This window comes from Heloderma suspectum, chromosome 2 (assembly GCF_057233095.1).
Source record: "Heloderma suspectum isolate Gila_16-S chromosome 2, 16-S_ref, whole genome shotgun sequence".
Taxonomy (NCBI): Eukaryota; Metazoa; Chordata; class Lepidosauria; order Squamata; family Helodermatidae; genus Heloderma; species Heloderma suspectum.
Genome location: NC_139459.1, coordinates 266,588,110 through 266,610,764, shown reverse-complemented (window position 1 = coordinate 266,610,764; position 22,655 = coordinate 266,588,110). Strand labels below are relative to the sequence as shown.

General features: G+C 45.4%; 1 protein-coding gene across 1 annotated transcript in view; it reads right to left on the bottom strand.

Annotated features, from left to right (window-relative positions):
* Positions 1 to 6,458: 6,458 nt before the first annotated feature.
* The window catches only part of CDX1 (caudal type homeobox 1), a 41,131-nt gene continuing 24,934 nt past the window's right edge, over positions 6,459 to 22,655 (bottom strand). Inside the window, exons 2-3 of the mRNA XM_084832427.1 lie at positions 9,700 to 9,845; positions 6,459 to 8,580 (exon numbers count right to left, since the gene is read on the bottom strand). Coding sequence (XP_084688553.1) covers positions 8,377 to 8,580; positions 9,700 to 9,845 — 350 coding nt within the window. The 3' untranslated portion in view covers positions 6,459 to 8,376. The remainder of the gene's footprint in view (positions 8,581 to 9,699; positions 9,846 to 22,655) is intronic.

The window sequence follows — 22,655 nt, the reverse complement described above, 5'->3', positions numbered from 1 at the left end:
GGAGGTATAGTCCACAACATCTGGATGGGGCCAGGCTGGGGAAGGATGTCCTGGGATGTATGGTAGGGTGGTAGTATTCTTAAGACCATTTAAGATGATGGAGACCTGGCAACCCATTTCAGAAGATGACAAGGATCCCCTGCATTTACTAGTAGAAAAGCTCAGGTTACAAAACAGTCCACAGGTGCTTATGTCCAATGTCATCTTCCTACATAAGACGCATGCAAGGTTGGATCTTGCTAGCATGTGATTACTCAATCACTGAATGAGACACTGGATTGGAAAGGAACTTCCATGGCATCCTCCTTTGTCTGCCCTCAAGTGACACACTGCCCTGATTCACATGATCAAAACAAGCCACTGGGGTTTATTTAAGTGACCATGAGCATCTCTACACCAGCTTAAAATCCTGCATTTAAAACAGGGCTTTCTGCTTCCATTTTAAATGCAGGATCACGCAGGACTCCCTTTACACATGCTTCCTTTCCCCCCTTATCTGAGTCTTCCCTATGTTTCATTATACAGCCACTAGATGGTGCTGTGGTCTAGCTCCTGTTATTATGGGCTTTCGTCTTTTCAGGAGGGAACTCAAGTGGAAATCAAGTGCTGTAATTTGATAGCTCATTATCTCTGATCTTTTAAAAAATGGAATAAAGGTCTCTTAGTGCGGGAGATGCCCTGGACGTTGACAACGTCATGTAAAGGGCCCACAAACTTCCATGAGTAACCAATCTCACTAGCAGGATAAAAGCTCTGTGTGAAGAAGCCCCATGGCTTCTTTAAATCAGTGGAGTGTGCTGGTACATGCCAGGCGCAACTTTTCGTGTCGCCCAAACCCAGGCGGCATGGCTTGTTTGAGGGGGAAATAATCCTCAAATAACCCATGGCTCAAACAAGCCATGCCGCCTGGATTCAGACAAGACAACAAGCCACGGCCAGTGGGCGATTAGGGAAATGCTGCCTGGCAAGTGCAGTCGACTGAAACAAGCCACCATGGCTTATGTAAGCCCTAGTGGCTTGTTTGATCATGAGAACCAGCTCCATGGCTACACGTGCCATCTGTGAGAAGTGCCACCTGCAAAGTTCATCCTGGTTTTCAGCAAAGAGAAGCTGGGTGAGTCACAGAGCAACTAAGCTAGAGCAACACAGAGGCAATGAGAGTGACCGAAATGCACCACTCCTGTTCTCTGAGCCATTTCCTTAGCAGTCCCAAAGGCACCAGTGCCAGCTGTCCTATGTGCTATCGCATGCCTTCATTCTCTGTTTGTTGTTCTTGGATGGGAGGCTTGTCAGCCTGTGGACAGCCATAAACCAAGATTAGAAGCCCAGAGTAAGCGATTGTTTATGGTTTGCTGGCCTTGGTCTTTGGCCCTAAGGAAGCAAACCCTTTCCTGCTCTTGCTTTCCTCAGCTGCCCCCAAGGGAAGATCACAACAGTCCTAAAGAGCTCCCTGTAGCAGGATTCAAGGCAAAGCAAAACTGACTTGGAGGTGCAAGATGGGTGCAAATTAAGAATGAAAAGAGCTTCTTCAGCAGGTGTGAAAGACATGGATCATTTAGGGAGTGGTGATTTTCTTTTCCAAATTTAGCATCTGGTGAAATTAACTGGGAGCAGGTTTAAAATAAACACAGGGAAACAGTGCAATGAACTTGTGGATGTCATTGCTGTGCACAGTTGGAACCCAACTTAACTCCAAGAAGGATTTCATAAAATTGTGGGATACAGTTTTATCAATCACTGTTAGTTTAATGGTCAGTAAGTTTATTGTTAAAGTAGTTCTATACCTAGATTCTGGAAGAGAGAGATTAAGCATTTTATAATAGCCCTGGTTTTTTCTTCATGATCTCTGCAGCTGGTGCTTGTTAGCTACTTAGGGCATAATCCTATGCATGTTTGGACAGAAAAAAAGGCCTACAAGTCCCAGTATTCCCCAGCCAGCCATACTAGCTGGGGAATGCTGAGAAGAATTGTAGGACTTTTTTTTCTGTCTAAACATGCATAGGATTGTGCCCTTACAGAGGTAGCATAGTAGGCTAGATGATCCACTTGTCTAATCCAGCCTGACTCTTTTTTATGTTCATACTATCAATCATAAGAAGGAATGATAGTGGTTGTTGTCTTAAAGCAAGATTCTCCATGTACCAACTCTCTACAGACTTATTCAGATCAAAACTGTGCTGCTGACAAAGAGCAGGAGAATAATGAAGATGCCAGCATGTCTCAATGCATAGTTTTATAAAACAAATAAGTGAGCCAAAAAGCACATAATAGGATTGATCCCCAGGTTTTCCCTAGCCCAGATGTGGTGGTTAGGCTAAACCTCAAACATAAGCAAAAAAAAAATATCCACCAATAGTCCCTATGGGGGAAAAATATGTTTCTTGGCTTCTAGCACAAGTGAAGCCCATTTTACAGATGGGAAAGAAAATGCAAGAGCTGAAGGTAAAAAAACCATTCCTGATTCCAATAGGCTACAAATGAGGCAACAGTTTAAAAATAATGCAAGCAACAATCAGACACACCAAATCCCTGAATTGTGTTATCAGAATTTAACTCAATAGACTAGGGCTGTAAGTCCAACAGGTTGCAATGGGATAATAAAAAGGGTTGTATGGAATTGCATCCTGTAACACAGGGCAGGTTAAGTTAGCTTACCATAAACTTTCACACACACAAACAAGGAGCCAAGCTCTTTATTTGGGGCATAAAGTTCAAAAAGAAAAGAATCAAGTCAGATAAAGAGCCATTGCTCAAAGAAACATCAGCTTCAAGTCCATCAAAATGTTAGTAGTAAGGCTGTTAATGGGATCAGCCTGGCTAAGAGTGCCTTTCCAAACCTGCTACAGCCAAGTAAGAATATGTTGGGGAAGGTCGTGCCTGGAAGCAGCTGATAGGGACATGTTGTTTTTAAAAACCCAGACAGTCCTAAAGCATGCAGTACAATAACAGTTCCACCGGGATGGTATCAGGAGGAAAGATGTTACATAGGTGCAGTGACTGAGGACCACTTTAGCTGGGAAGAATGCTACAAGAGCATCAACTCCCTCTTCCCCATCATCGACAATGGGACTAAAAGCACCCATCATCATTTGGGTGGTTAGCAGAAAGCCTGACTCAGGGACTGGAAGGGGTTGAACTCTCCCTGAAAGATCAGCTTGGGGGTGCTCCTTGATCCCACACCATCCCTGAATCTTCAGGTGGTGGCAAGGAGTGTGGTTTGTTTGCACAATTATGCTTGGTGTGCTGGTCTGACTTAGCAACAGTTATCCATGCCTTGGTGACATCATGTTTAGACTATTGCAATATGCTCTATGTGGGACTACCCTTGAAGAATGACAAAAAGCTTAAATCAGTGAAAAATGCAGCACCTAGGCTGCTAACCAGTGCATGGTTTCAGAACTATATTACACCTGTCCTGAAAGACCTGCACTGGTTGCCAATTGCTTTCCAGACTCAATTCAGGGTGCTGGTTTTAAGCTTTAAAGCTCTGAACTGTTTAGGACCTAGCTATGTAAGGGACCACCTGACTCACTATGAACCTGCCTGGGTATTATTTATTTTTGTATTTATTTACAATATTTATATACCGCTTGATATCTAGAACAGATTTCAGACCAGAAATAAAACAGCAAAAGAATAAAAAGAGTAAAACACCGTATTAAAATTATACTTGTTTAAAAACACAATACCAATAGAAACCACCGCTGGTCAATTAAGGAATGCCTCCTGGAACAGTGCTGTTTTCAGGAGGCACCAGAAACCACACCGTGTTGGTGCCTGCCTGACCACCAAGGGCAGGCAGTTCAAAAGAAAGGGGAACACCACACTGAAGGCTCTTCTCCTGGTGGACTCCAATTGGGCCATAGATAGATCCATGTGGAACCACCAGGAGCAAGCCCTCCGATGATGTCAGTGACTGGGCAGGTTGGTAAGGGAGAAGGCGCTCTCTCGGGTATCCTGGTTCCAAGTTGTTTAGGGCTTTGTATATGAGTACTAAAACCTTAAACCTGGCCCGGTAGTGAATAGGCAGCCAGTGCAGTTCCCCCAGCAAGGAGTTCCATGCTGGAAAGGGGCAGCTCCCAACAAGAGCTGAGCTGCTGTGTTCTGCACAAGCTCCAACTTCCGGAGCAGCCTTAAGGGCAGCCCCACATAGAGCGCATTGCAGTAATCCAGTCTTGAGGTTACTAGCGCCTGTACCACTGTGGCCAAGCTATCCCTGTCCAGGAGAGGCCATATTTGGCGAACCAGCCAAAGCTGGTAAAAGGCACTCTGAGCCGGCATGGCCACTTGGGCTTTCCAGAGACAGTGATGGATCTAGGAGTACCCCCAAACCACAGACCTGAACTTTCAGAGGGAGTGCAACTGCATCCAGAACAGGCAATGAGCCTGTCTCCCAGACTCGGGAACCACTCACCCACAGGGCTTCCATCTTGCCAGGATTCAGTTTCAGTTTACTGGCCCTCATCCAGCCCATTGCTGAGTTCAGGCACTGGTCCAGTACTTGCACAGCCTCTCCTGATTCAGATATCACAGGGAGATAGAGCTGTGTGTCATCTGCATACTGATGGCACTTGCCTCCAAATCCCCTAACGAATGCTCCCAGCGGCTTCATGTAGATGTTAAATAACATTCGGGACACGATGGTGCCCTGCGGAACCCTATAGCTCAACTGCCAAGGGGCCGAGGAACGGTCACCCAATGTTACTTTCTGAAATTGGCCCTGTAGGTAGGACTGGAACTACTGTAACACAGTGCCTCCAGTACCCATCCATCCCACAGAGTTGATCCAGGAGGATCCCATGGTCAATGGTATCAAAAGCCAATGAGAGACAGAGCCGGATTAACAGGGTTGCACTCCCCCTGTCCCTCTCTCGATGAAGGTCATCCATCAGGGCGACCAAGGCTGATTCAGACCCGTAACCAGAATAAAACCCAGACTGAAAAGGGTCTAGACAATCAGTATCCTCCAAGAGTGCCTGAAGTTGTTCCACCACTACCCTCTCCAGAACCTTCCCTAGAAAAGATCAGCAGGAGATGCCCTTTTGAGGGCCATTACTCACAGAAGGGCATCTGTTGGGAACATGTGAAAGGGCTTTCTCCTGTGTTACCCCCAAACTACAGAATGTGCTCCCTCAAAAATTAGGATTGGTTCCCACCCACTTGGCCTTGAGAAAGGGTGTGAAGATGCATCTTTTCAATTTCGCCTTTTAAAATGTGTAGTTTTAATGTTTTAACAGTTTTTAATGTTATTGTGTTTATTATTTTATTGTTTAAAGTTGTTGTATATACCATATATACTTTTGGGGCAGATAAGGTGGTATATAAACATTAATAACTAAAAATAAATCAGTAAACAAAGCACAATAGTCAAAAAAGTTGGACGAAGGAGACATGGTGTTGGCAGGTATCTGAATACCCAGTTCATATAGCATCCTATGACAGGGGTGTTGCATCGCTTTCAGTGCAAGGGACGGATTCCATTTTGGAAATGCTGCATTACAGTGGTCAGCAGGGACAAAGGCAAAAGTGGTGAGACCAAAATACAAAATGCCAGCATATTATGTAATTTAAAGATCTTACTGGCAGTAAGCCATAGGAGAGGCATTTCAGCCTTTTAGAACTGGAAATAAATTGTGCAAAAGCTGGGAAACCACCAAATGACTGGTTGTCAGGCGAAAGGGGGTGGGGCCAGCAGGAGGGCGCATGGCATGGGGAACCCAAGAAGGCCAGATTTGGCCCCCAGGCCTGATATTCTTGACGCTTATCCTATGAGAACAGGGCATACTTGTTTTCTTGTGACTAGGGATGTATAGACTGTGTAAAATCTGCTCTGTCTCTGTTTTGCGGATTATCAGGTGCCTTTTGTTCCGTTGTCCCATCACAGACCGATGTGAAAAAATCTTTTTCATCATGTGGAAAAATACGCAAATAATTGCGTAAGAGGTTTCAAAACAATTTATATAATTTACCTTAGTACGTAACATTTAGCATATTGTCCCCCATTCCATTCAACGTTTCCTTGGCAGAAACTTGTGTATTTTCCTACGAATAAATATGCGTACCTTTGGAAAAGTAAAACTCCACAGATTCTGCACGGCCTGAGGGAGTCGCTCCGCAGTGGATTCCACAGGTCAGATTCTTAGAAATCCTAGCTCATTTTAGTCCATCTCGAATTTCTCCAGCATCCCTATTTGTGACTACTGAGATATGTGATGTTGGCATGCCCTCTGCCTGTTAAAAATGCAGGCATGGCCTATCCAAGGCAATTCAGTGGATCAGGCCTTTGTTTGCTATTGTACAACCAACCATCAGTTCTTCCCTGCCTTGCCACCAAGAGATCATATCTGTTATTCTGCATGCCAAACATTTCCCTATATCTCCTTGTCCCCCAACTTCAAACTGAGGAATTGACAAACGCACCACTTTGTAGGAAGTGAGGGAAGAACAATAACAACAAATACCTAAAACATAACTTTTATTTTTAAAGAGGCTTTACAAAAAATTACTTTATATACAAAACCCCCAAACCTAAGCCATTGTAATGAAGAAATATAAACATCAGTGGTTTTGCCACTAAGTATTGCAGCCACTGGCACCAGGATGGAGTAGTTGGAGTAGTTCAGTACCTTATTATAAAGAGGGAAGAATGACTAGTTCAAAGCCAAATATATGTCAGAGGCAGGGGCTGAAATAATGTAGGTCTGACCAAGTCAGCTGTTGAAGATCTTCATTGGGGAGCAATTGGTGTCATCTACACCAATTACTTTGGCTTTCTAGATGAGAACATCGCATTTACTCCAAGTGATATTATGTGAGTATACTATATTCAAATAGGAGAAGGTAAGGAAAAGTCTCATAAAGCTTTCTGTCAAGGGAGGAAAAGTAGTGGAAAAACTAAAACAGAGTCCCTTCAACTTCCCCAGAATGTTATATTTTTATTTGCTCCTATTGGTGCACCAAATAAACAGGACATACATGCTCCAAGGTCCTTTCCGGTTACTACTGGGTCCTTAAAATAAGTCAGGAGGCAATAACAAACAAACCCCATGGTGGGCTAGATGGCAATCCCAACCATGTTCCTCAGCATCCCAAACATCAAGGACCTAGTAGGAGGAAATAGGACAGACACGAGTCTGCAACTTGCTGGGGTGCTGTCTCAAATTCTGTTGCTTGAGTCCTACCAGGAACAGGAAGTGAACCAGGGTCTATCGCTGGTGCTCGCTAAAACATACAACTCTATGATCCTGATTTGGCATAGATGGACTACTAAAATCACAAGAAAAAAATCTTAGCATTTGATCCTTGATATACTAAGAGACCACACTGTGCATAAGCCAACTACTGGACCCCTTTCCTTTATACTTTGTTGCCTGACTCAAGGCTTCCTGCTTCTTTCTTTATACCATAGGGTGGTCAGATGTCCTCTTTTACAGAAGGCAGTCCTCTATTTGAAGGGCTGTCTGGTCCACATCTGGTTTAAAGATAAAGAACCATAAGAAACCTTAAGAAGGGAGAGGAGGGACCTTGAAGTTGGCCGTCCACAGTGAGCTCCTTGGCAGCAGACTGAGCAGGCAGGCACAGAGGTTATCTGGTCACAGTCTCCATCACTATGGTGCAATGTATTCTGTTTCTATTTAAATTAGAGTATTTCTGAATGTGTGTCCATACATATAAATTAGCATATGCAATTTTGTGCAAACCTGTGTGCTCTTTTGCCCTCTTTTTTTTTTTTTTGTAATGTGTAACCAGCCACCCTACTTGTACACGGTCAGCTTTTAGCCCTCTCTGTTTTATCTTGCTCTTACCTATGTGGCTTGTCTATATAGACTTTCTGAATGATTTTAGCTCCTAGTGCTACAAATATCAACTGGAACTCAGGCCTGGCCACTGATATCTGACCTGAACCACCTTCTGTCATGGCTTGGGCCTGGCTTTGGGTAGCTGACCTGACAAACCCAGCCCTGGCTCATCCTTCTGACCCTGGGCATCGAGGCCGTAATACCTGAGGCTGAGCACTGATTTGTCAGGCCTGGTGCTGACAAAATCATCCTCCCTGAGCACCCTTGTTCTCTGTTTCTTTTCCCCCAAGCACCCGTGCTTTTGTTTTTTCTCTTTAAATATTTTGAGATAAGAGCAAGTCCTTTCTCTGAGGAAAGTAATAACAACAAGGCCATTTCTTTTATTCCTAGGAATGAGTCCATGACATCAGTCCAGTGCTATCATTTGAATTACACAGTGGGTGTAGAGGACGTGGCACCATTGGTGACAGCATTGCCTATGTGTAAGTCACGAGAGTCTGCCAGCTAGTTTGAGTCTTGTGGTTACTCCAAATATTTCTGTATAAGTTTAAATGCAGTTCCAATGGAAGGTCTGGATCTAAGGCATAAATTCTTCCTTGATAGTCATTGGTGATGAAGAAACCAGGTTGGTGGTACTGCTGCAGATGCCTCCAATTGGGCCAGGGGTGCCAACTGCTGGCGGGGTGGGTGTGGTTGTGCTGGCAGGCTGTGTCTGCTGCTGCATCTTTTTCTTATTCACCTTCCTCTCCTTCGCTCTCCGATTCTGGAACCAGATTTTCACCTGCAGAGACAATTGCAGAAGGCATTAGAGACCAAGCAGGGAGAATGGGCAGCCAGGGTGGGGGGGGCAGAGAGTAAGGAAATAAAAGAAACAGAGATGGATGTACAGTGTGAGTTTGTTAAAGTGACAGGAAGCAGACGAATGTGGAGAGAGACAAAGCAAAATAAAATAGAGTGGCCAAGAAAAGGCAGAGATGAAAAGGGATTCAGGTGAGATAGAGCACAGCACGATTCATAACACGAGTGGGTGCGATTGAGGACAGGATAGGGACAGATGGCAAAACAGATACAGTAACTATCGAAGTTCATTAGGATGCTCCCCCCCCCCCCCGCCACCCTGTTTTCTCTAAGCTGCCTTTCCAGGCACAATGAGTTTTTATACTTCTTCTCTCCCATTACAAGTTTTCTATTCCACTAGCATTAAAATTTTGTTTCTGAGAACTAATAGATATGAACATAGGAAGCTGCCTTATACTGAGTCAGCCCCTTGGTTTATTTAGCCCAGTCAACACTTACTGGCAGCACTTCTCCAGGGTTTCAGGCAGGATTCTTTCCTAGCCCTACTGGAGAAGCCGGGGATTGATCCTGGGAGCTACAGTCCCGCCCTTTACAGTCAGATAATGCATGCAATGCTATAAATCACTCATCACCTGCCCATTTCTTTTCCCAGCCCTGTTACCCACTATTTGGTTAATTAGGTGACCCATCAGCACACCATAAAGTTATCTATCACACGGGTGGGCAGAAAATTTCCAGATGTTTTGGACTTCAAGTCCCAACATTCCTGACCATTGGCCATGATGGCAGGGGCTTCTGGGAGTTGAAGTCCAAAACATCTGGAGATCTACCTTCTGCCCAGACCTGATCTATCCTAGACAAGGATAACCAGCCTTGACACACATTGACAGCTTCATCCTATGCATATTTACAGCAGAGTAAGTCCACAATGTTCAGCGGGACTTATTCACAAATAAGTATGTGTAAGGCTGCACTCTTTAGCCTTAACATTTGCACTGGCATCCCTCCCTGAGATACCTGCATAAGAACCATTTTACATTGTGCGATGGTTTGCGATCCCGCAACACCAAGAGATTGTGCACGGCCACGCAGCAGCACCAACCTGCCGCTCGGTGAGTCCTAGCGTTGCCGCCAGCTCTGCTTTCCGCCGGATGGTGATGTAGCGGCTGTAGTGGAATTCCTTCTCTAGCTCCAAGCGCTGATGGTCTGTATACACAACACGATACTTGTCTTTTGTTCTGGTCTTGCCTAATAAACAGCAAGCAGTAAGATACTGAATTAAACACCTCGGTGAAAAATACCTGGCACTGGTAGTGCAATGGACCACCATAATAACGTGGAAGAACGAGTGATGGGAAAAGTAGGATGAAAATAGGGGGGACGTCTGCTGCTATCCATATTAGAACTAGGCCTTCTCTTTTTCAAGACCCTCCAGCCCAATTCAGAAGTTCACCCCACATGTGATTAGAAGTGTGGGAGAGGGACAGTGGGAGTGGGTCAGTGCCAACTCCAGGTTTTTGAAGGCCCTTGAGCAAGGCACCCTCCATGGGCCCCCTTCCACAGTAAATCTACCTTCTCACTGCCATTGTCACCAGCTTCCATTGCTCCTCATCCTCCTCTTTCTCATCATTGCTCTCATTTGCTTGCTCGATGGAGCGCTAGGAGCAGGTAGACAGCAGGATGCATTGCTCGCCCTTCTCACCACCATCACTGTCTGGGCCAGAGCAAGAGGTGGGTGAACAAGCTGGTTGCAAGGGTGAAGAGCAGGTGCAACTCCAAGATGCTCTTGTCAGTAGGCCCCTACTGGGCTGTGGGGCTTTGGCAGGTGCCTGGCAATACCCACCCTTGATTCTGGTCCTGGAGTGGGTGCAAGGCCACTGGCCCCACCCTCCTGCATTGCACCCTTCTTGCCCATCCCTGCAGCCCTCCACATGCAGGGGGTTAAATGTCTGCAGCAGGCAACCTTTATTCATATAGGCTCCCTGCACGATTTAAAACCCCAATCCCCTAAAATCCTCTAATCCTCTAAAACAAAACAAGAAACTGTGTTGAATACCAAATTATTTTTTTCTCCTGCTCCAATGGCTTTTCATTTCATAGACAATTTCCTTTTTCACTGAGGTGCAATTAAGCCAAAATTAAGCAATTCTAAGTACTATTGATTTTAATGTAAAATTCAATGGGACTTAAAATTGCTTAACTTTGGCAGATCTTTTTTAATTACTATTGTTAAGAATGGCCCTGTGAATTCAGAAATAATCCGGAATTAATGCAGGCTTATTATCTCACTCTCTTTGAGATAGGCTGCTGGTTCTCTGTGTGAAAGTTGTACTTCTATATTAGGAAAAAAAAAGAGAAACTGAACAGGATTCCATCTGCATTCCATTATTTACCAGTCCCATTTCTGTTTTTGTTTTTTTTTTTCTGCCCTGGATTCTGTTTAGAGACACATATTGCATGGGATGCAATACACAATTTCTGCAGTACCAACACAGCAACAGTTGTCATCAATTTTGTCACCAATGTGTACTGTAAATTTAACTTAATGCACAGGCTGCAGTGTCACATCCCACTTTTCTCAGAACTGTTGAGTAGCCTTCAGGCTCTTATTAGAACCCCAGTTTTTCATTTATATTTAAATTTGTTTATAGTTCTTATATTACAAAGATATACATGGTGATGATCTGCAGATCAGAAGACAAGCATTGTGTTTATTGAATTTAATGATTTCATCCCAGCACTAAGCCCATTACCTGGAGATTCAGCCAGGATAGTCAGGTGCCCAGGTGCCCACCTCTCTTTGTGCCCACAAGGCTAAGGTTTTTTTTTCAAACTGGGAGGCTGGCATATTGCAAAGGGCTGCTCTTCACTGTCATCCTTATTTGAGGTTATTTGTGTTTTGGTGCTCAGACCACACGTCTGTCTTGGACTTAGGTTCTTGTGCAAGTTCCTTTGCTATTAGTCTCACCAGTTGCCCTTATGGACAACAAGTGTTTTCTGACCAGCCGTGCCCACCATGGCAGCCATTTTATGAATGAACAAGCCCCCCACCCCCGGCAGTTATTGTGAGAGTGCCATGATGACACCCTGTCAAGATTCCAAATGTGCCCACCAATCCAAAAAGGTAGAGGACCCTTGGTCAGATGGTTATATACTCAGGGTGTATTTAGGTATTCATACATTTAACCCATTGTCTAGTTTAGCCCCATGTCCTATTGATATCAGTGGAACATTTTTTTTCAATGTTCAGTGCTTATCAGGTACTGATTTGTTAGCATGTAAGACAAAATTCAGTTTAAATGCCCCCAAAATAAATTGAACAGAGTTCTCTATGTGCAACCTGACATTCACATTAGCTATCCAACTTGGGTCCCTGAAGACTTAATTATAAGTCATGCTCAGTGGAAAACCTGTGAATGGCAGAGCAGGAGACAAAAATTAAAATGAAGCAGTACAAACATATGACAGAAGTCCTTGCATTTAAAAGTTTATACCCCTTCATTCTTATATTTGCATCTTCCTATTCAAGAACCTTTGAACCCACATGAAGGAACTAGGGGCTCATATTATTTATGGTGACCCACTGTGTGAATACCATAAGACCAGTTGACTCATCTCTATAAAATAAATATTTTCCAGAAAGCTGGGCAGGAGAGTTAAGATGTCAGACAGTCAATGTCCTTTTGATTAGAAATCAGTCCATTGAATAGGGACCAATCTGAAACAGAGTCAAGATCTGTGAGCTGTCTTTTCCTCAACTTTTGCCAATCAATGTAGAATTGAAACAGAAACCCAGTGGGGAGAAACCCAGAGTATTGACTCATTGATTTTTAGTGCTCTGGATCAACATCAGTTGTCAGTGAGAATTTGGTTTGGCCATGCAGTTGTTGAACTCCAGCTGCTCACCAGATGTTGAGACAACAGTAACATATATCTGGGTCCTAGTGCTGTTCAAAGTACACTATGGTGAAACCAGACCAAATTCTGATCTTAATACAAATATTTCTGAACTGGATATCTGAACATGTCTACTCCAAACCAAGTCCCATTGAGGTCAATGGAGTTTACTCCCAGGTAAGTGGGTATAGAATTGCAGCCCAAGAATGATAATGTAGTATGAATAACTATGTTATTATTACTACTTTGTGAATAAAATGTCTAGAGGAACAGAACGTTTCTTAGCAGGAGCCAAGAACCCAGACAATGGAGGAAAGGGGATCATGACACAGGGCTTCTCCACACAGAGGCTTTTTATCCTGTGATTTTACCGGAGCTTCTGCTTCTGGATTCTTTGCGGGATTGAGATTTGCTCTTTACATGCACTTCCCTTTCCCCTGCCTTTTCACCCTTCATCTGCAAGTTCTATATGTTTCATTATACAGCCACTAGATGGTGCTGTTGTTATAGCACCACTGCCTCTTCACATGGACAAATTCATATCGATTCAAACCACTCCTTTTTATTAGCTTATTATTTCCGTTTCAAATTAAGCCGCAGAAATGGTCAAAATTCAAACCACTCCTTTTATTAGCTCATTATTTCCGTTTCAAATTAAGCCGCAGAAATGGTCAAAATCTATGGGAGAGGTGCTGAAGGTTGACAACGTCATGTAAAGGAGCCACAATCTTCCATGAGTAACCAATCTCAATCGAAGGAGAAAAGTCCCATGTGGAGAAGCCCACAGTTCTACTGCTGAAGCTAACCAGGTCTAAGCTACCTGGATTGAAGACCACCTAGGAACTATATGCAAGGTGCTCTAAGTACTTGCTAAGAAGGGCAGATTATATGTGAAAAAGAAAGGAAAAGGATTACAAGTTTCTACTCAGAACTCTTGCTCTGTAATTCTATTTCTGTCCTATTACACAAGTTGGTCCTTACAGGCACTAGAGAACAGCCAATCCAAACAGCTTAGCAGGAAAATCATCCTGATAAACCTTATGTGTCAGGACATCCTGACACTTTCCAAGCAAATCCTTTGCGACCATTCCAAGATACAGGAGAAGTGTTGTGTGAAACAGAGCGCGGTGGATATACTCCTGCTGTGATGACTGAAATCATAGCAAGAGTTTTTCTAAGAAGTGCCTTTTCATACACAGACGATTTGTGATGCCTGTACCCTGATCACCTGCATGGAGGCCACTTGGCTGTGTGAACAGCCTGATATTGAGACTAGCACTGGTTACGCTGGTCTCCACAACTCCAAGGGAAGCAAGTGGTTCATAGAGTGGCCATGTATGGCCCTACCTTTACCCGCTGTGTTTCTCACAGGAAGGTAGAAGAATCTGACACAAGAACTGGGGAAATTTAAAGTGAGACAGAACAAGTAACTGAAACAATGTAGACCTTAAGCAAGGAGGAGGAATAGAAGGCACCAAAGAGGGGGGAAAGTGCAAAAGATATTCACAATAACATTGCAACTAAAATAATAATTAATACAATTAAGAACAACATGCATTTATTTGTTTACTAGATTTTTATACTGCTCTTCCACAGTGCATCTAGGGCAGTTTGCAGAAATACATATAAAATAATATCATCTTCACAAAATATAGTTCAAGCATAAAATCAAAGATAAAATAGCAATTAACACAACAATAAAACCAGCTTTAAAGGCCAGAGGAAATAAAAAGATTGTTACCTGCTTGGCTTTGAAAAGATAACAACCTTGGCAAACCTACCTGGGGAGAGACTTCCACAAACACAATGCCACAACCAAAAAGTATGTCTCCCAAGTTGCCACCCGCCTTATCTCAGATGGGAGGGGCACCCAGAGAAGAGATTGACGGTTGATATGGGAGAAGTAGCCAGGTCCCAAGCCATGGAGGGCTTGAAAAGTAAGCCTTTGAATTGTGCTTGGAAACAAACTAGGACCACTGGATCTCTTTAAGCACCAGCAAGGTATGTTGATCCCAACACTGGTCTCGGGTTCCTAGCAATTGTAGTTTTCCAACAGTCAATGCCATATACAATGCAATACAGTAGTAGTCTAACCAGATGTTACTACAGCATGCATAACTGTAGCCAGACCTCTCTATCCAGGAGAGGCCACTTTTTACATACCAATCTAAGCTGGTGGAAGGTGCTTCATGCCACTGAGGTAACTTGAACCTCTAGTGACAAGGTACTCTATGAGTAACCCCAAATGACAAACCTGATATCACAGGGGGAATTTGGCTCTGTCTACAATGGGTTGAACACCATTTCCTTGAACAGATGAACAACCTACTCACAAAACCTGCTTCTTCTCCAGACTGAGGGTCAGTTCTATCAGTTCTCATCCTGCGTGCAGAAGATCCCAGGTTCAATAACCAGCATTCCAAGATTAAAAGATCAGGTAACAGGTGACCTCTGTCCAAAACCCGGAGAGCTGCCACCAGTCATAACTGACAACAATGAACTATATGGACCTATGGTCTTACTCATATGCCGTTACTTGATTTGTATGACGTTACCTGCCTTCCTTTAAGCTGCTTACTTCTTCTTTCTATGCTAAGAATGCATAATCTACCATCAGATAGCCTAGTAATTCATGAGATGCAATGGAGACCTGTATAATTTGCTGCCCTACTGCTGGGCTTAACTGCAAGTCAGGAAGTGAAACTATATTATTATAAGTCAGGAAAGCTTAGAGAGAGTTAATAATAGGGCAATCGAGGCTCATAATATGCTCTTACACCCACACCTTTTTGTGAGCATACATAAAGGATAGCAGTGGTGGCAGCAGGGAAACAATCCACATTCTTGTTATTAGATTCAGCTAGACAGCTAGCAGGGCAATTGCAATGGAGCCTGAGCAACTTCACACACCCTGGAGGTCACTTGACCTACATAGAACATTGAGTTCCACTAACTGAAGCTGGTGATACTGTTACATTTTGGGCTCTGTATTTCACTGAACAGAGATGTCTCTTTTTTTCAGGGAGGCAGGATCTTCCAAGAACAGGTGGCCAACCATGCCTACCCTTGACACCAACCCTGCAGTGGGTGCATTTGCAATGCCCTCCTGCATCGCATCCTCGTTGCCCATCCCTGCAGCCCTATACCCACTTACCTGGGAGCAAGCCCGACTGAACTCAGTGGGACTTACTTCTTCATAGATATGAATAGCAGTCCTCCCCAACCTGGATCCACTAGATCCAAAGCCGCTCCGTTCCCCCAAGAAGGGCCCAATTCAGCCCTCTCACTTACGCTAGCCAGGAGCTGGTGTTCAACAGGAGGGAACATTTAAAAAGGCCGCTGGGGGTGGGGAGTTTTCCCCACACTATCTGCCCTTGCTATGCAAGCTGGCAGGGCAGTGGATGAGGAAGCAGATCTATCTCATTACTCCCTCCCTCCCTTCTTCTTAGGATTGCTCTGCCCAAATCTAGGAGATGGCTATTTGGACTCTTATCAGTGCAATCCTATACATCAGCCTTCCCTGACCTGCTGCCCTCCAGGTGTCTTGGATTGCAACTCCCACCAACCTCAACTAGCATGGCCTATGGTCAGGAATGCTGGGAGTTGTGATCCAAAATATCTCAAGGGCACCAGGTTGGGGGAAATTACTATACGTATCTATGCAGAAATAAGTCCCATTGAGTTCAGTGAGGCTTGCTCCCAGGTAAGAATAAATGTTGTGGTAAATGTCAGAAAATTAGTGAATTGTGACAGTAACTCTTTAGTTTTTAAGAGGATACCAAGTAATGTTAGAAAATTCTTAAATCTCAAGGCTAGGTGAGTGATTATGAAAAATGATTGAATTTCATCTTATTGTCTGTCATTTACGATTACCACAACACAACTGTAAAAGTTAAAAACAAACCTTGCTATGCAATTAATTCATTCTGATATTAACCAGCACATCTCAAGAAATATCTAGTAACTTCAAACAACTGATCAACTTCACTTTGATTATTTAATGGTGAATGTCAGCATTTAAGCTGGAACATGCCCAGAACTGGGGGGGGGGGGGAATTTGCTTTTTAGACATTTTATTGCATACATTCTGGTTTTATTTTACATCTTTAAAAGAATTTTCAGTTGGTTTGAAGGATATTGTACTCCAGATATGTGAGAGTTTAATGAAAAATGTCCTTTGACTATGGTTTTATGCCCTAAAAGCCTACCTTTGACCATACTTATTTGCCCTTAGCATATAATTGTGGACTTCTCCAGTCTCTTCCTCACAGTAGGGATTTACGAAAATCACTTACCTTTTTGATGAGGTGATTCATGGCAGTGGGGAGGCGCTCCGCACCTCCCCCCGAAATCCTTCTCCGGCCAGCTCCGCACTGCAGACATTCCGCAGAGCCGCCAGCCGGGGCCGCCCGCAGCTGGAAATCCGGCCACTGGGCAGCCTTCCTTCCGGAAGAAAAAAACAAAAAACCCCGCGTACGCAAATGGCGGCAGCTACGGCGGTGCTTAGGGTTAAACCACACATTATGTTATTTATTTATATATTCTATTTCTATACCACCCAACAGCCTAAGCTTGCTACATTACGTAGTGTGTAGTTGAGCCCTCTCGTGCTTTCTTACTCGAGAGTAAATGCGCACTGCCCTGATTCAGATTGGGACCAGCGCACTCCAGGGGCTTCTTCACAAGGAGCTTTTACCTTGCTATTGAGATTGGTTACTCATGGACAATTGCAGGCCCTTTAGATGACGTCATCGTCTGCCTCTACACTAAAGAAAAAGCCCTCCGTCCTCCCGTTGTGGAGCCTTTCTGCATTTACAGAGGGGTCCCAGATGGGGACCACAATTGCTGAGAGGGGAACTTTTTAATTTTCAAGGTTCCATAGAGATCAATGAAACAGCGCCATCTAGTGGCTGTTTTAATAGCGTAACAACCCAAATTAAGTAGTTCATTATTTCCAGATCTGTTTGAGATGGAATAACCAGGAAATAGGGGTGTACGGATTACCCACCCCATTCCGGTCTGGGGTGTCCACGGTGTGGGGGAGGCGATCCGTCCCTCCTGTCGAAATCCTCCCTGGCCGGCTCTGCTCCGCAGCGAGTCTGCGGAGCCATCCGCCAGGGCCACCTGCAGCCGGACCTCCATCCACTGCCGGGCTGCGGCTGCAAATGGCGGCCACCATAGCGGCTGCCATTTGCATCCCTGCATTAGCCATGATAGGCTAGATATATATTTATGTAGCCTATCACAGCAAAAGGCAGGGATGCAAATGGCAAAGCTGATGCTATTTGCATCCCTGCTCTTTGCTGTGATAGGCTACATAAATACTTAGGTAGCCTATCACAGCTAAAGTGGGGAGGGAAATGGCGGCCGCAGGCTGGGGCAGCCATTCGTGGCCGCAGACCAGGGCAGTGGATGGACCAGACAGCCGACAAAAAGTAGGGTCCATCCCGGGGAAATTTCATGGGGTGGCAGGGGGGATTGCTCCGTTCCGCCACAGACTCCGGGGGACTTCTTCTTCTTCTTTAGAATCCGGCCTCATTGGAGTCCATGGCGGAATTCTCTAACATCCCTACCAGGAAATACCTCTGGATGTACCCTGGAGGTTGACAACATCATGAAAAGGACCTGCAAAGTTCCGTGAGTGAGCAATCTCAATAGCAGGATAAAAGCTCCATGTGAAGAAGCCCGTTGTTAACCTCCAGGGTGTCTTCTGCACTAAATTACCTTTATTCTGTTTTTAAATAGATTGGAGATAATGTGGTATCAAATTACCCCGCTTGTGTTCCACTTGAGTTTCCTCCATGTAAAAGGAAAAGCCGCAAGAAGAGGAGCTAGATCAATGAAACATATGGAACACTCCAGTAAGGAGGGAAAGGAGGGGGAGGGGGAAAGGAAGCACACGTACAGGGAGTCCATTGTGATCCTGCATTTAAAATGGAAGCAGAAAGCCCGTTTCAAATGCGCAATTTTAGGCTGGTGTAGAGATGCTCCAGAAGGGAAGGACTAAACATCCCCTGCAGCCCTTTGCTTCCCCAAACCCCCCACACCTATGCAGAAGGGGTTAAACAAAGAAAGAAGTATCCATTGGCTTCATTAGAGTTGCAGATTAAAGCCACTAAAATGCAAGACCGGTCATGGAAAAGATGAGCTCTGCAATTTCTGTCTCACTTGCTGCACCAAATTGATATGGAGCAGCACACCTGGCATTCATCTTGATTCTGTTCACAGCACAATATACTTGGAAACTACATGGAGTTTCACTTCTATTCCTCCACCCTGCAGCTCTATAATACAAAGGTTTTTGTATTGTAAAGCATAAAGCTTTTTCCCTTTTGGGATTTCGCAAGGGGAAAACAAGAACAAACAAGGGAGGGGGGTGTCATTAAATTGAAGAATGTCAATGACCCAGCTCTTCATGCTATCATGTGCCCTGGTACAGAACTCCTGACTGGGAGACTGTGTGCCTACAGAGAGATGGTGCCATGTGGCCTACCGAGTGATTTATGAGGGATCAGCCCATTAATGATAAAACCGCGGCAACAGCAGGTGGTATGTGAACATCCCACGAAAAAAGTAAGTTTCTAATTAACAACCAAGCACAAACGCATACGTTCCTGTTTTCTATTATCATCAAGGAAAGTGTATGTATTTAACTATGCATAAATATGTACAGATTTATGGTTGCATGTGCGATTCGGGTATATGCGTTGTGCACGAGTATAAGGCAGTTTCCCTGCTCCCCTGCCCACGCTGCATTAAGACTTTTAAAAGCCTCCATTAGTACCAATAAAGGTTTTTAAAAAGCCTAATTCCAGCAAGGGGGGCATTTGGGAGGGGGGGTGGATGCTGGGAAGGGTGACTCTACTCCCAAAATTCACCCACCCCCAATGCATTTAAGCTTTTAAAAAAGCCTCCATTGGTACCAATGGACTGGAGGTTTTTTAAAAGCCTGATTGTATGAGTGTGTGTGTGTGTGTTTGTGTGCATGTATGTGTGTGGACAATCACATTGTGGGGCCCCAATTTGGGATGTGGCCCTGCCCACTATGGGCATGTGGCCCCCGACATGCTTTCCTGGAACCAATTTGGCCCCCAAGCCAAAAACTTCCCCACTCCTGCTCTAGCAAATAAAACTATTGATGAATATACGTTGCAAGCAAGCAAAGGAATGTGTGGATCAGCATGGAAAATATACATATATGCTTGAATAAATGTACACTTAGTTTTATATATGTTGTCTGTGTATATGCCTATGGGAATGCAGACTAATGTACTTAAGTGGGTAGACAAGGTAACAGAATCCATTAGTATCTTCATTCTGTAATGACACTTCCCTTGTATACAGACTTTTACATAAAACAATCTCATAGCCATTTGCAAGTATCTGTCATCCACCCACCCCCATACTGTGAAGGGTGGGGGTGGGGGAAGATTGCAGGGAGGGAAGATTTAAACCACCCCTGCTGTACTGCTCAGCTTAGTAGAATGGCCACTTCAAGGCACTCCACTGACCTAGAATCATAGAATAGTAGGGTTGGAAGGGGCCTAGTGCCAGACTCCAAGTCAGAGCATCCCTGACAGGTGCCTGTCCAACCTCATCTTGAATGCCTCCAGTGTGGGAGAGCCCACCACCTCCCTAGGTCATTGCCATTGGTTCCATTATCGTGTTGCTCTAACACTCAGGAAGTTTCTCCTGATGTTCAGCCGGAATCTGGCTTCCTGTACCTTGAGCCCATTATTCCGTGCCCTGCATTCTGGGATGATCAAGAAGAGATCCTGGCCTTCCTCTCTGTGACAACCTTTCAAGTACTTGAAGAGTGCTATCATATCTCCCTTCAGTCTTTTCTTCTCAAGGCTAAACATGCCCAGTTCTTTCAGTCTCTCCTCGATAGGGATGGCGGAGAATTTCTCCCCGAAACTTCGGGGGGCCGAGCGCCAACGTGTTCAGCCCCCCGAACAGGTTTCGGGGAGAAATCCTCCGAACCCCCCCCCCGAACCCCCCCCCGGGACGGGACTTACCTTCACCGAATGTCCCTCCTGGTGGCGGGTCCGGCCGGCGGTTCGGCGGGTGTTCGAGCGGGGCGGGAGCGGCAGCCGGTCTTTTGACCGGCTGCCGCCGCCGCCATTGCAATCAAAGAAAAAAAAAACGCCCCCTGATAGGCTACGTGACGATTCACGTAGCCTATCATGGCTAGATTTGCAAAGTCAGCCGTGATAGGCTACGTCAATCGTCACGTAGCCTATCACGGGTGACTTAAAAAAAAAAAAGCGCATACGGATAATGGCGGCCCCCATAGGGAGCCGCCATTCCCGTTCCTTATTTGGTCGCTGTAGTCTACGTAAATGTTTACGTAGACTACGGCGAAAATAAGGGCAACACTATTTGTGTTGCCCTTATTTTCGCCGTAGTCTACGTAAACATTTACGTAGACTACAGCGACTAAATAAGGAACGGGAATGGCGGCTCCCTATGGGGGCCGCCATTAGCGTACACGCTTTTTTTTTTTTAAGTCACCCGTGATAGGCTACGTGACGATTCACGTAGCCTATCACGGCTGACTTTGCAGATCTAGCCGTGACAGGCTACGTGAATCGTCACGTAGCCTATCAGGGGGCGTTGTTTTTTTTAAAAAAAAACTTTCGCATTCACGGCCGGGGCGAGGCGGGAAGCCTCCCCCCCGGCCTGAACTTCACGGGGGGAGCAGCGAAGCGCCTCCCCCCCACCGCGAACGTCCTTCGACAACAGGTAAGGGACTTTCGTCCACGCCTACTCCTCGACTTAGGGATGTCGGAGAATTTCTCCACGAATCTTCAGGAGGCCGAATGCCAATGTATTCGGCCCCCGAAATTGGTGGAGAAATGGTCTGCCCCCCCGCCTCCCCCCCAGGATGGGACTTACCTTCGGCGAATGTCCCTGGCGGCAGTGGCTCCCAGTGACGGTTCGGTGGCGGCGGCGGCCGGTCTTCCGACCAGCTGCCGCCGCCGCCATTTCCAAATTTAAAAACAAAACAAAACGTGATAGGCTACGTAAAGATTTACGTAGCCTATCATGGCTAGATTTTCAAAAAACACTGTGATAGGCTACATAAATGTTTACGTAGCCTATCTAGGGATGGTGGAGAATTTCTCCCCGAAACTTCGGGGGGCCGAGCGCCAACGTGTTCGGCCCCCCGAACAAGTTTCGGGGAGAAATTCTCCGCACCCCCCCGCACCCCGCACCCCCCCCCCCGGGACGGGACTTACCTTTGCCGAATGTCCCTCCCGGCGGCGGGTCCGGCCGGCGGTTCAGCGGGTGTTCGTGCGGGGCGGGAGCGGCAGCCGGTCTTTCGACCGGCTGCCGCCACCGCCATTCTAATAAAAGAAAAAAAAACGCCCCCGTGATAGGCTACGTGACGATTAACGTAGCCTATCATGGCTAGATTTGCAAAGTCAGCTGTGATAGGCTACGTAAATCGTCACGTAGCCTATCACGGGTGACTTAAAAAAAATAATAAAAAAGCACGTACGGATAATGGCGGCCCCCATAGGGAGCCGCCATTCCCGTTCCTTATTTGGTCGCTGTAGTCTACGTAAAGATTTATGTAGACTACAGCGAAAATAAGGGCAACGCTATTTGCGTTGCCCTTATTTTCGCCGTAGTCTACTCTACGTAAATCTTTACGTAGACTACAGCGACCAAATAAGGAACGCGAATGGCGGCTCCCTATGGGGGCCGCCATTAGCATACGCGCTTTTTTTTTTTAAGTCACCCGTGATAAGCTACATGACGATTAACGTAGCCTATCACGGCTGACTTTGCAGATCTAGCCGTGATAGGCTACATTAATCGTCATGTAGCCTATCACGGGGGCGTTTTTTTTAAAAAAAAAAACTTTGGAGTTCGCGGCCGGGCGAGGCGGGAAGCCTCCTCCCCGGCCTGAATTTTGGCCGGGCGAGGCGGGAAGCCTCCCCCCCCGGCCTGAACTTCGCGGGGGGAGCAGCGAAGCGCCTCCCCCCCACTGCGAACAAGCTTCGACGACAGGTAAGTGACTTTCGTCCACCCCTAAGCCTATCACGGCTGACTTTGAAAAAAAAAAAAAGTGCATACGCAAATGGCGGCGCCCATGGGCGCCGCCATTTGCATTCCTTATTTTGGCACGGGTAGTCTATGTAAAGATTTACG